General features: G+C 42.5%; 1 protein-coding gene across 1 annotated transcript in view; it reads right to left on the bottom strand.

Moving 5' to 3' along the window:
* Positions 1-12,219, bottom strand: part of OCEL1 (occludin/ELL domain containing 1) — a 32,660-nt gene extending 20,441 nt beyond the window's left edge. Inside the window, exons 1-2 of the mRNA XM_068271264.1 lie at positions 12,071-12,219; positions 5,571-6,175 (exon numbers count right to left, since the gene is read on the bottom strand). Of these exons, the coding sequence (XP_068127365.1) occupies positions 5,571-6,038 (468 nt within the window). The 5' untranslated portion in view covers positions 6,039-6,175; positions 12,071-12,219. The remainder of the gene's footprint in view (positions 1-5,570; positions 6,176-12,070) is intronic.
* Positions 12,220-12,428: the final 209 nt, after the last annotated feature.

The raw sequence follows: 12,428 nt of genomic DNA, 5'->3' as shown, positions 1-12,428 counted from the left end.
GATCTATTGGTGTGGGGGGGTGATCAGATTGCCCGCAAGGGGCAGGTTAGGGGCTGATTGATGGGTGGCAGTGACAGGGGGTGATTGATGGGTGATTGACAGGCGATTGACAGGTGATTGACAGGTGATTGACAGGTGATCAGGGGGGATAGATGCATACAGTACATGGGGGGGGGGGGTCTGGGGGGGGGGGGTCTGGGGAGAATCTGAGGGGTGGGGGGGTGATCAGGAGGGAGCTGTGGGCAGGGGGGGGGGGATAAAAAAAAATAGCGTTGACAGATAGTGACAGGGAGTGATTGATGGGTGATTAGGGGGGTGATTGGGTGCAAACAGGGGTCTGGGGGGTGGGCAGGGGGGGGGGTCTGATGGGTGCTGTGGGCGATCTGGGGCAGGAGGGGTAAAAAATCAGTGTGCTTGGTGCAGACTAGGGTGGCTGCAGCCTGCCCTGGTGGTCCCTCGGACACTGGGACCACCAGGGCAGGAGGCAGCCTGTATAATACACTTTGTAAACATTACAAAGTGTATTATACACTTTGTATGCGGCAATCGTCGGGTTAACATCCCGCCGGCGCTTCCGTATGGCCGGCGGGATGTTGCGGCGGGTGAGCGGCGCCAGGCGGAGGCGGAGGATCGCGTCACGGATGACGCGATCGCTCCGCCCATGCCCCTACAAGGACCGCCGCCAATTGTCAATACGGCGGTCCTTGCGGGGTGCACTTCCCGGCCGCCAATTGTACATACGGCGGTCGGGAAGTGGTTAACATTTGTATACTATGTTGTACTATGTTGTAACCCTAACCCTAAGACCCCGCTTCCTGATGCCTAACCCTAAAACCCCTTTCTGACGCCTAACCTTAGAAAACCCCCTTTCTACGCTGCTAATAATATAAATACCAAGAACCATACATCTCTTAAAAATACATTTAAGAAAAAGTGATTTACAACATGATAATTGTCAAAACGAATTTAAAAAGGATAATTGACTGCACTACACATGCACAAGTACAGCCCGCACCTGAGCAGTTGCACAAATCTGCTCGTTCACTGCTTTTTCCTCTGTGCACGATTGGCTGTACAGGCTACACTTGTGCCTGCACAGTCTGGCAGTGCCTGTACATGGACTGGAGTGTGGCCACAAAAACATATTTAACAAGGCTTGTTAGATATATTCAAAGGGTCCCAGTGCTGGAATGGCAAGGTTGAGGGGGATGGGGAAGCCTCTGGACTATCCAGATGCCCCCCTCAACTGAGGTAAGTCTCTATTTTCCCTTTTTTATCACAGGTACACTATAAGCCTAATTACATATATAATAAATTGAAGTCGGATTTGTGAAACAACACACACATACTCTTCCCTTCTTAAGTGGTGAAGAAAGAACTTTTAGGCTAGTTTTTACACTGGGGTCTGGAATTGCCTTGCATTATAATGTGTACAGAGCAACTAAAAACAACATTAACAGTAACATGTGAGCAAAGCAGACACAGTAGGAACTGTCCAATGTGCACCTTGATTCTAGCAACACATTGGCATTGCATAGCGCAAAACAGTATCCAAAAAGAGCTTTTCTACCAGCCATGAGTGGCTCAGTCACAGAGTTGTGGGCCCCAGTTAGAATTTTATACTGCAACCCCCCCTCCCCCCATGATGTAAGCAGAGGAAAATAAATAGTTTGTTAATGATTACCACTATTTAAAACACATATAAGGATGATCAGTACCACTTCAGCACTGTAACGATCGGTGTCAGCAACCAGAGAGAGAATCTGATCCTTGGCGATCCGCAGTATCCCCAAGAATACAGATATACCCGATTATTGAGGATCTGCGGAATCGTCAATAATCAGATATGTGTAACCTCTAGACACCTGAGAGAGTGTAAGTGTTTGGTGCAACAGTAACAACTATGAGTGGAGACCACCAGAGGAGCTGGCGGCCTAAGATTCCTGAGGAATTCACCCCTGACTGTGGGTGATATTCCTGTAGCCTGTGGACCCCTGGGCGAGGGACCGAGGCTGGGTTGCAGGAAGCCCTGCAGTTAATAAGAAAGGTATTGCCCTGGACTGGGCTAACATAGTACGGAAATAGCACAATCCTAGTCTGGGTGTGAGGTCCGTAGTCACAACACCCTGGAACTAGTCTGGAGCATAACATAAATGGTAATACAATTCCCTAGTCTTGTGTGTGAGGTCCGTGATCGTCAACACCCTGGAACTAGTCTGGAATATAACATAAATGATAATACAAATTCCTAGTCTTGGGTGTGAGTTCCGTGATCGTCAACACCCTGGAACTAGTCTGGAATATAACACAAAGACAATACAGTTCCCTAGTCTTGGGTGTGAGGGCCTTGATCTCAACACCCTGGAACTATGCTAGAGAATACACAGAAGATACACAGTATTCCTAGTCTGGGGTGTGAGGGCCTTGATCTCAACACCCTGGAACTGGTCTAACAAATAAACAGTACAAGGTAATCTAGCTCAGTGTGAATTCCCAAGTCCTCTTGGTTCAAACACACTGTAAGGATCTGACTATGGTCTGAATGCTTCCACAAAGTGTTAGCAATGACAGACAACCAGCAACTGACAAGCAGCAGAATATATAGTAGCTGGACTCTGCCGCCCCGCCCGAGCCACTCAGCCAATCATGAGTCCTGCAGGAATCAGCTGATCTTCCTGATCAGCTGACACTTCCCCTGCTGGTATAAAGGTCCTGAGTTCCGGCCCGCGTGCGCGTAGCTCTCCATCTGCCTATGTGCACTAACAGACCCAGCCACACCAAGCGCACGCTGCTGCATGCAAACCGCCGCGTTGGACGCGGAAACGGCCGCTTTGCTGTCAGGACATGCGGCGGCCTTTCCGCATTCCACCATACTACCAGACGCGTGTCTATGCGTGCAAACCGCCGCGCTGGACGCGGAGTCAGCCGCCTTGCTCTTGACACACGCAGCGGCTTTTCCGCGTTTTCTCACAAGCACCAATGAAAAAAAATGCAGGGACTGGAGGAGAGCCCCCTGTAAACCCCTCAGATCCAGGGGCTCTGGTGCATTTGCAACCTTTGCATACTCTATCACTGCATTGCTACTCCCCTACCAAATACAATTCCATTGTTTAGAAATATCTCAACAGTGTGGACATTTTGTGTACAATGGATCAATTAGCTGACATTCTACCTGTGTATTCCAACTGGAGAGGCACTCCTAGCTCCATCACTTGGTGGCCAGGCACGTAATCAACCGGAGGAAGTGGGATTAAAGCCCATGAAACGCTTTGTCTTTTTGGTGCAATAATCTTCTGTTTCTAGTATATAAGACTATACCCTTACCTCTGCCACTGCTTATATACTTTTCTACACAACTGAATGCCTCTCAACCCTTTATTCTGTCTGATCCGCTACTAAACCTTCCACTGGGCTGTCAAATGAGTGGTGGGAATGGACTTTATGAGAATGCTCTGAGATCACAGAAATCTACTGAATATTTTACATTTGATTTATGGAGAAGATAGATATTATTTTCAACTCATGTTAAATGAATTAAAGGGGCAATCACATTGTCTTAGGAGGACAGCAGTGAAAGTATTCAGTTGTGCAAAGAGAAGCGATGCTCACAATGGAGTGTTTTCACTAAACTGTGGTAATTAGAATAACATGCGTACATTCTTACGCATGATGAGTAAAGTGTAGTGCCATGCATTATGCACTACTCATCATGCGTCAAACTTTCCCACAGTTCAGTGAATATACCCCATTGAGTGAGTCGGACGATTCTCACTTAAGTACCAAAACTTTCTATATCCTTATTGCATTTCAGAAAACATCTCTGTTTTGATTTATTTTCAGTACTTGGGACTAACTGGAAAACTTCAGGCTGTCCTCCAGATGATTTTGTTTTGTTTTTTTTTACTTTTTTTTTTATTTGATAGAGTAATTTGCTATTTTTTAGTCCAAACTTATGTTGATATAAGCAAAGCTGAATAATAAGAGCATTCATTGGCATTAAGACATGATTATTAAATGAAAATCATTTGAAATGAAAAAAAAAAAAGTCCAGGAATTTGATTTGGTTAATAAAAAGGAAAATATACAAATTCTGATTTAAAAAAATGAATACTTGTGCAGCTAGCATTAGTCTTTGTCACTGTCATTTCAACAGTCATGAGCAGCACAAAGGAGCAAGTATAGACCGTAAAGATAAGTGCACAGAACATTAAAGCTGAAGTATTCCTTATGTAACAGCCAATACCATCCACTTACTTCTTTACTACTTTACAGCTTAGTATTTACTGTGTTTTGTAGCCATGTGTTTGCATATAAAAAATAAATCAACTGCTTGATTTAGTAAAACAGCATCTTAAAGGATACCCGAACTGACATGTGACATGATGAGATAGACATGTGTATGTACAGTGCCTAGCACACAAATAGCTATGCTGTGTTCCTTTTTTTCTTTCTCTGTCTGAAAGAGTTAAATATCAGGTATGTAAGTGGCTGACTCAATCCTGACTCAGACAGGAAGTGACTACAGTGTGACCCTCACTGATAAGAAATTCCCCTTTTTACATCTTTCTTGCTCTCAGAAGCCATTTTTTGCTAGGAAAGTTTTTTTATAGTTGAAATTCCTTATCAGTAAGGGTCACACTGTAGTCACTTCCTGTCTGAGTCAGGACTGAGTCAGCCACTTGCATACCTGATATTTAACTCTTTCAGGCAGAGAAAGAAAAAAAGGAACACAGCATAGTTATTTGTTTGCTAGGCACTGTACATACACATGTCTATCTCATCATGTCACATGTCAGTTCGGGTATCCTTTAAACATATTAAACAAAAAATAATAAAAAATTAAGTAACATGCACCGTGAAGGATTGTACACAGGGGAACAGAAAAAGTTAAGTTGCATTATGAATTAACAATGATAGTAATATATATTAGCATTGCAAGAATTGTTGGTGGGATAATTAATAAGAGCCCAAGTCCTTCCCCTCACCTTAACCTTTCCAGCCTGCCTTCGCTTTTCTTCATGTTTCCACATTTTGAGACACACCAAAGCACTGGACAAGTACAGAAGCATGTTGAAGTAGAGAAAGGCTATGGCTGCCACTTGACCCCCTTCCACCCTACAGTATGCTACCATGAGTGGGTTGGTAGCAAATACAGAGTAGCAGAGGCCACCACGGTTCAAGTCATTTATGTATGCAATGCCTGCAGCCATGTACAGAAGAAACAGGAGGATGTTGATGGCAAGCTCAGTGAGAGGCCACCAGTGGGAATCAAGGAGAATGGTTCTGTAGTACATGGTAACACCCAAGCCCAACAGGATCAACGTTACCAGCCACACCAAACTGGCAACAACCAATACAAATGGAGTCATTGGACCATAATAACTGTAGCCACCAGGCAACGTACTTTGGAGCTGAGTACCAAAGAAGTTGTACCACTGGTAGTCTTTCTGGATATAGGAACAAGTGCAGGCAAATACCATACCACCTAGAATTAACTGTACTCCAGCTAGGATCCTAAGCAACCCAGGCCAGGACTTCATGTAGGAGTATTTTAACTTGTATGCTTCTACCTTTTCTCCGAAATTTGATATTACTTGATCCTTGCTTTCGAAAGAACTTTTCTTTTTCTTACTGTTGTCGATAGCATTCACAGTGTGTAACGACGTAGTTAGAATGCCACTCTTATTTGTAAGACTGGAGTCTCTGCTGGTATCCAGAAGTGGTGTAACTGGTGGTGAGTTGTGAACACTTTCCAGATTATTCAGTTTTAGTGGTTCCCCTTTTGTCTTGCTTTTCCTAAACATTCTTTTCCAGGAGACAGGCAGGAAATGTCGGGCAGATTTTGTACTGCTTAGTTCTTGATACTGTGTATCATGTTGATCTGATAATGTTCCAATGTGCTTCTGGGCATCACGGTCATAATAGTCAAATGAGAAACTTGGTGCATCTCCCCAGGATGATGTCTCTGATGACCACACAATTGGTCTTCTGTTCTTTTGCTTCTCCAAATGTGATGGAAAGGAAGACATTGCAGTCATGTTAGTGTGAATGCATCTGATATTGTGCTGAAAATGTGTCTTTAGGCTTCAGTTCTCTTCCCATGTCCCGGAGGAGAACTTGCTCTAGTTTATGAACCACGTGGTATGTGCACCTTACCTTCACAAATAGAAGTGGTCTGCAAAGAAAGAGAACAATTAAAAAAATACTCTGGAGATCTTTGATCTTGTTGTTGCTGTAATGGCATAAAATGACAAAGGAATAAAACAATTACATTAAGAGAAATGGAACATATAAAGGGAGAGTTAAAGAGAGAACAAAAATCTATTTTTTTTTGTAAAATAATCACACTTTACTATTATAATATAATTAATTACAACCCTGCCTTGGATTTTTTTTAATCCTACTTTTTGGGGGCATACAGTAATTTAGTTGAAAAGTTTGCAGACCTCCATTGCTGCCAATAACTTTTCATAAACATTTGCCAGGCTCCGATGTTTCAGCTGCCATATTTTTTTGTACTTATACAAACACAGGCATTTTAAAGTGAAGCTGAAGTGAAAAGAATATAGGGGCCTGACTTTTGTTATGATGCACTGTTGCTAATAGTCACTGGCCCAGAATGAGGATGCAGATCAGATGCTTTGACTCTTGTCTGAATTCACTGGCTGCATGCTGATTGCAGGTGTGTGACTCAGTTACTACTGAAGCCAAAAGCTCAGCATGACTGGTGACTGGCATTGTTTATAATGCAATAAAGGAAATAGGGATGAGTGCATAAACTTTTGAGGTTCAGTCTTGCAATTAATTGGCCCCAATCTCACTTAGTGAGATTCTAGTGAAATCAAAAGTCAATTCTTGCTATGAAGTAATGTTAGGCAATAGCATGGGGGGCTAGGTGTTATTACTGCTCACTTCACAAAGGAAAAATAAAGAAAAAGAAACATTTCACAGTAATGCAACTTGCCAGCACTAAAGATGCCAGCATCACTGACAAATCAGGGAGAGGAAAGATTTTACAATGGGCAAACACTGACTAAATCATTTATAAAATAATACTGCAAAAAATACCGGTAAGCAATTTTTTCACTCAGTAAAGTTTATCTTTATTCTATGTCCATGCTATAGCTTTTTCATTTGTGGCCACCCCAGCCCATTGTTGAGCGTGTGCACAGTTGTCCCCCAAGCTCATTTAGTGATCCAGAATACTGGACCGTTAAACGGTAACTTCCTTTTAACTGTTCTCCCTAGGAGCCGCTCTATTGTGCATTGCGCGGAAGCTCACAGAGTGAAGGAAGAACACATACACAGGACAGGTGAGTGTGCTCTGCTGTGCATACTCTGCTTGGGCCCTGGGGTACTACTATTCAGATTGGGGAGGCGCAGCAGCTGGGTCCTATTAAGGTGCTGGTCCTGTGGCCGTCTTCTCTATAGAAAAGAGTATGTGCTTTTCTGCTATAGCAAAACGAGCCATCTGTAGAACACTTGGCTCCTGAACTTCCACCGTCCCCTTTCAGCTGTCCACAACCATTGTGCATGTGTACGCACCTATAGGGCTCGATTTACAAAGCGGTGATAACCCAGTTAAAGACTTTAGACGTGACAACCATTTTTATCATGCCTAAACTCAGTTTAGGCATGATAAGTTTAGGCATGATAAGTTTAGATAAGTTTAGATTTCCCGCAAAGTCCCGCACGCAAAGCAGCGCCATTAAACTCTATGCAAAGTGCACCAGACTTTGCTAGCGCAAAACTTTTGATCAGCTGTGCACTGCGGTGCTAACCCAGTTGGTGCTTAAACTTATCACGCCTAAAAACTTATCACACCTAAACTTATCACACCTAAACTTATCATGCCTAAACAGAGTTTAGGCGTGATAAAGGGCTTTTCACCACGGTGATGAATCAAAAAAAGTTAGCAACGCTTTGTGAATCGGGCTCATAGTCTTCCAAATGCACTCAGATGATAAAAATCAACACAGAACATTTATATCACGCTTTTCTCCTGGCGGACTCAAAGCGCCAGAGCTGCAGCCACTAGGATGTGCTCTATAGGCAGTAGCAGTGTTAGGGAGACTTGCCCAAGGTCTCCTACTGAATAGGTGCTGGCTTACTGAACAGGCAGAGCCAAGATTCGAACACAGGTCTCCTGTGTCAGAGGCAGAGCCCTTAACCATTACACTATCCAGCCACTATCCAGCAACTCATAATATATCATATGACCCTCTGAATGTTATGCGACCCTCTCTTACCATCTATGTTTGTGACCCTCTCTTACCATCAAGACAAATGCACTGATGATTGCAGGGCAGAGAAACAATAACAGTATGCACATTTCCTGCATTCCCTTTACAGTCTTGGACTTATCTGGACTAGTAATAGGCAGTTGCTTGTTTCGCTGTCCTGAGATCAACATTTAATGATAGAGCTCAGACAACCCTTTTGAACTCTATTCATTTCAGACATAAAGAGACAGTTGACAGATCCAGTTCACTTCTAATAACAGTATGCATGATTATGATTACTTCTTCCTGACTTTAGCAGTCAGTAAGCTGTCATTACTTCTGGAGAAAATGCTGCTGGAGGATGTCTGTCTCCAAAGTGAAGGCCATATTGAAACTAAAAAAATACACTCTACAATTTACAGTACAGTAGAGTCTCTGTTATCCAGCACCCACAGTGATCAGCTGATGCCGGATAAGTGCTTTCTGGTTGCTTGAGACTCAATGTTAAATAAAGGCCTAGCTAATACAGTACTATGCCCCACTCTATATACACACCATGAATTCTCTGTTGCATGTTAAAATACAGTAATTGAAAGTATATTATCCTTGGGGATGCCATGGAATACAGTCTTTAAACACAGCAGAGCCCACAAACAGTCTAAGAAGTTGGCCTTCACTGCTATGAGTACTGTCAGCTGGTTGGATGAGGCTGGTGGTTAGTTGAGTTATGGATAACCAGGACTCTAATGTATATCCATTTTCAAAATGATCGAAATGGCTTAATTTTTATTTTCACAAACCTGTATGTTAACATTTGGGTTCAAAATGTGATTCTATAAAGCAGATAGCCTAGATAGTCACTGCAGTTTATCTTAACTACTCAGCAAATGTGAGTGTGTCAGTAAGTGAATAAAAAACATCTGAACATTTTTTTCTGTGCACTTCCAGTGCGAATCAAGTAGCTGTTGATCGGCGTACGGATGTATGTGTCTCAGGTGGGTTGGGCACTTGGAGAGCCAAATGATGGCTCTCCCTGCTGCCGCAACACTCCCTGGCGGCATTAAATACTGTAATTCGGTGTCTGGCAACTGCACAGCATTACATTGCTGCTATGGGGCATCTGGCTTTGGTGCTGAGCGCCGAGCGCCGAAACCACCTGCTTTGGTTGATGGGACTTCGTGTAACAGGTTTAGTGTGCCAAAATTCCAGTGCTCACAGTAGAGTGGATGTTGCTTTACAGTAAACAGCCTTTGTTTGGCTACCTGTGACTACTGTCAGAGCATGGGACCACCTGTGACTGCCAGCAATTGATGCTAGACTGTTGCCACATTTGATTGGTCCATTTTCATTTTAGTGTAATTTGTATACACATTTGCATAAACTCAGAATTATTTGCATGTCATTGACCATCCCCAGTTAGTCATTACAGTGTAGTCCTTGTCAAAGTTGCTTGGAACCTCACACTTACCTATCTGTCCTGTTTCTACACATGACCTTCAACAGCTAACAGCTTAATATATCTCACCCCTTGATAAGTGCTGTTGTAATGAGATAAGCAATGTTATTCAATTCTCCTGTTGGTTTTAAAGGGAAGGTTCAAGCAAAATAAAAAAATGTGTATCACTTACCTGGGGCTTCTGCCAGCCCCATGCAGCCATCCTGTGCCCTCGTAGTCTCTCACTGCTGCTCCAGTCCCCCGCTGGCAGCTTTCTGACCTCGAAGGTCGGCGGGACGCATTGCGTACATTTTTACGCATTCCCACTAGTGCAGGAACATTAACACATACATTTTTACGCATTACTGGTTTAATGCGTAAATTTTTACGCATTAAACCAGTAATGCGTAAAAATGTATGTGTTAATGTTCCTGCATTAGCGGGAATGCGTAAAAATGTACGCAATGCGTCCCGCCGACCTCCGAGGTCAGAAAGCTGCCAGCGGGGGACTGGAGCAGCAGTGAGAGACTACGAGGGCACAGGATGGCTGCATGGGGCTGGCAGAAGCCCCAGGTAAGTGATACACATTTTTTTATTTTGCTTGGACATTCCCTTTAAAGCCCAACTAATTACAATATGACCCAGCACATGTTATTTCGTGATTACATGCCATGGGTCACAGAGAAGATGCAGCCAGCAGTGGATAAAGATGGGGAGGGCACGGAGCCATGGAAATACAGGTTAAACGCTACTTTGCTGAAGAGTCTACGGGGGCCCCAGGGGCCATAATTACATTGGGAGGTGGGGTGACCTTAGAAGGCAAAATGTCGCTTTATGGAGGGTTATTTTTAGACTGTTATTAGAAATGTAACACTTAAGTGGGGTGCTTCTCATATTTCCTTAGACTGTTGTGTGTGTCCATGCTGATTTCTGAGCACTGAAAAGTGACTTGATTATTAATAATAATAATTAAAAAAAAACATGAAATAGGTTTCCAATCAGTGGTTGATTTCAGTGAGATGGTGATTCAAAGTGGAACTCCAGTTCCTGTATTATTTTTATTATTGTCTATGCCCCAACTGAAAGAAATGGTAGTCCACTAATTGAGCTGATAACCGACATATGAGTAGCTTAGTAGGCTATGAAGGTTCATGCAGAGCAAAATTTTAAGGAACCTGGACTCAAACTCACATGAAGCCAGTGGACACATATAAAAACCTACAAAAAACAGAGATTTTTGGTTTCACGTGTCCACAAATATGTGGGCAAAACCCTAATTGACAACAAGGACAATGTAATTTACGGGTCCCTAAACTAGTTGCTTTTGCAAGTGGCTCCCTCCCAATGTTTACCTATACCACAAAAGATTTGGGACCCATTAGAATTCTGAATGAAATCCAAAAAGGGACAATAAATGATGGGAAATTTCCCCAGCAAGGACACAGACAATAATAAAGCTTGGCAGAGTTTGAACCCTTTCCCAAACTGAAATGAAACATTTTACTTGACTTTAAAATTGCAAAGCTATGCGTGATAGTTTTGTGATCTGTATATTATTATTATTACTATTCAGAATATAAGGCAGCCTCTTTAATGTTAGCATGCCTCATACAGTAATCGAAAGCAATATTATGAAACCATGAAGCAGAAATGACTTGCATTTTCACTGGGGTGAGGCAAGATAGTAAAAAACACAGGCATGGCTCTCATAGGCTTAACTGATAGGTCTATTGTCAAATCATATTTACTTAAAGTGGATCCGAGATAAACTTTTACTCATTGCATAATTGTGTCCCTTTCCTATAGTTTATAGGGCATTCCTCAAGCCATATACTTTTTTGTTTTTGTTTTAATACTTTAATTCCCTATAAACTAAACAAGCCACGCCCACAGTTTTCAGAGTGCCAAGGCATTTTCAGACAATAGCAAGGGCTTACAGGAGCTCAGTCTGGGCAGGAGGAGGGGGAGGTGTTACTAGCCATTGATTTCAAAGGCAGAACGGAGGAGGGAGAAGGAGAGGGGACTGAAGAAAGCTGATAGTATCTCCAGCCCTTAGCCTGTGACAATATGACAAAAAGAACATGGCTGCCCTCATTGTATCACAGGAATAAATAATCATACACTTTTTTAAAGTTTTGCAGCTAGATATGCTGTGTAAACTATCTAAACTTTAGATAAGATATATAGACAAGTTACTTGTTATAGTTAGTTTTTCATCTCGGATCCGCTTTAAGTATATTGTTTCACTGAGAATATGCAACAGAAAGAAAAATATCAGCATGACAAAGTAACTTTAGGCTGAGTGAACAAGCAAGCTACGGCAAATAGCCCCAGTTGAGAGATCATGTGATTTGTTAGGCTTAAACTCCTGTGGAGATAAACACGATTTACAACAGTAGCATTCTAATCTTACCTTTGATGTAATATTTCTGAGACCCCTTTCTCCACAATCCTTGTGGTAAAACTTTAGAGTCAGTACTCTGGTGTAACAAATACAAGAATACACATTACATTTCTAGCGTCTGTCTCTGCCCATATTTTCCCGACAGGCGTTCAAGCCTCTTGTCCTGTTATCAGCATGTATTATGTGATGTCCAGTTATTTATTAACTACAGTCCAGGGAGCAGCCAGTGTCGAGATTGACATGCTGGAGGAGGAAGTATTTAAATTCGTAGCTCTCGCCAGGTTCAGAACATTCCATCAATATTTAATAACCCATTATCAATGATTCCAGAAATTTTAAAGAATTAATTATTTCTTTTTTCTTCCCT

This window comes from Hyperolius riggenbachi, chromosome 1, assembly GCF_040937935.1.
Source record: "Hyperolius riggenbachi isolate aHypRig1 chromosome 1, aHypRig1.pri, whole genome shotgun sequence".
Classification (NCBI taxonomy): domain Eukaryota; kingdom Metazoa; phylum Chordata; class Amphibia; order Anura; family Hyperoliidae; genus Hyperolius; species Hyperolius riggenbachi.
The sequence above is the reverse complement of the archived record's forward strand: the minus strand, read 5'-3'. Positions and strand labels throughout refer to the sequence as shown.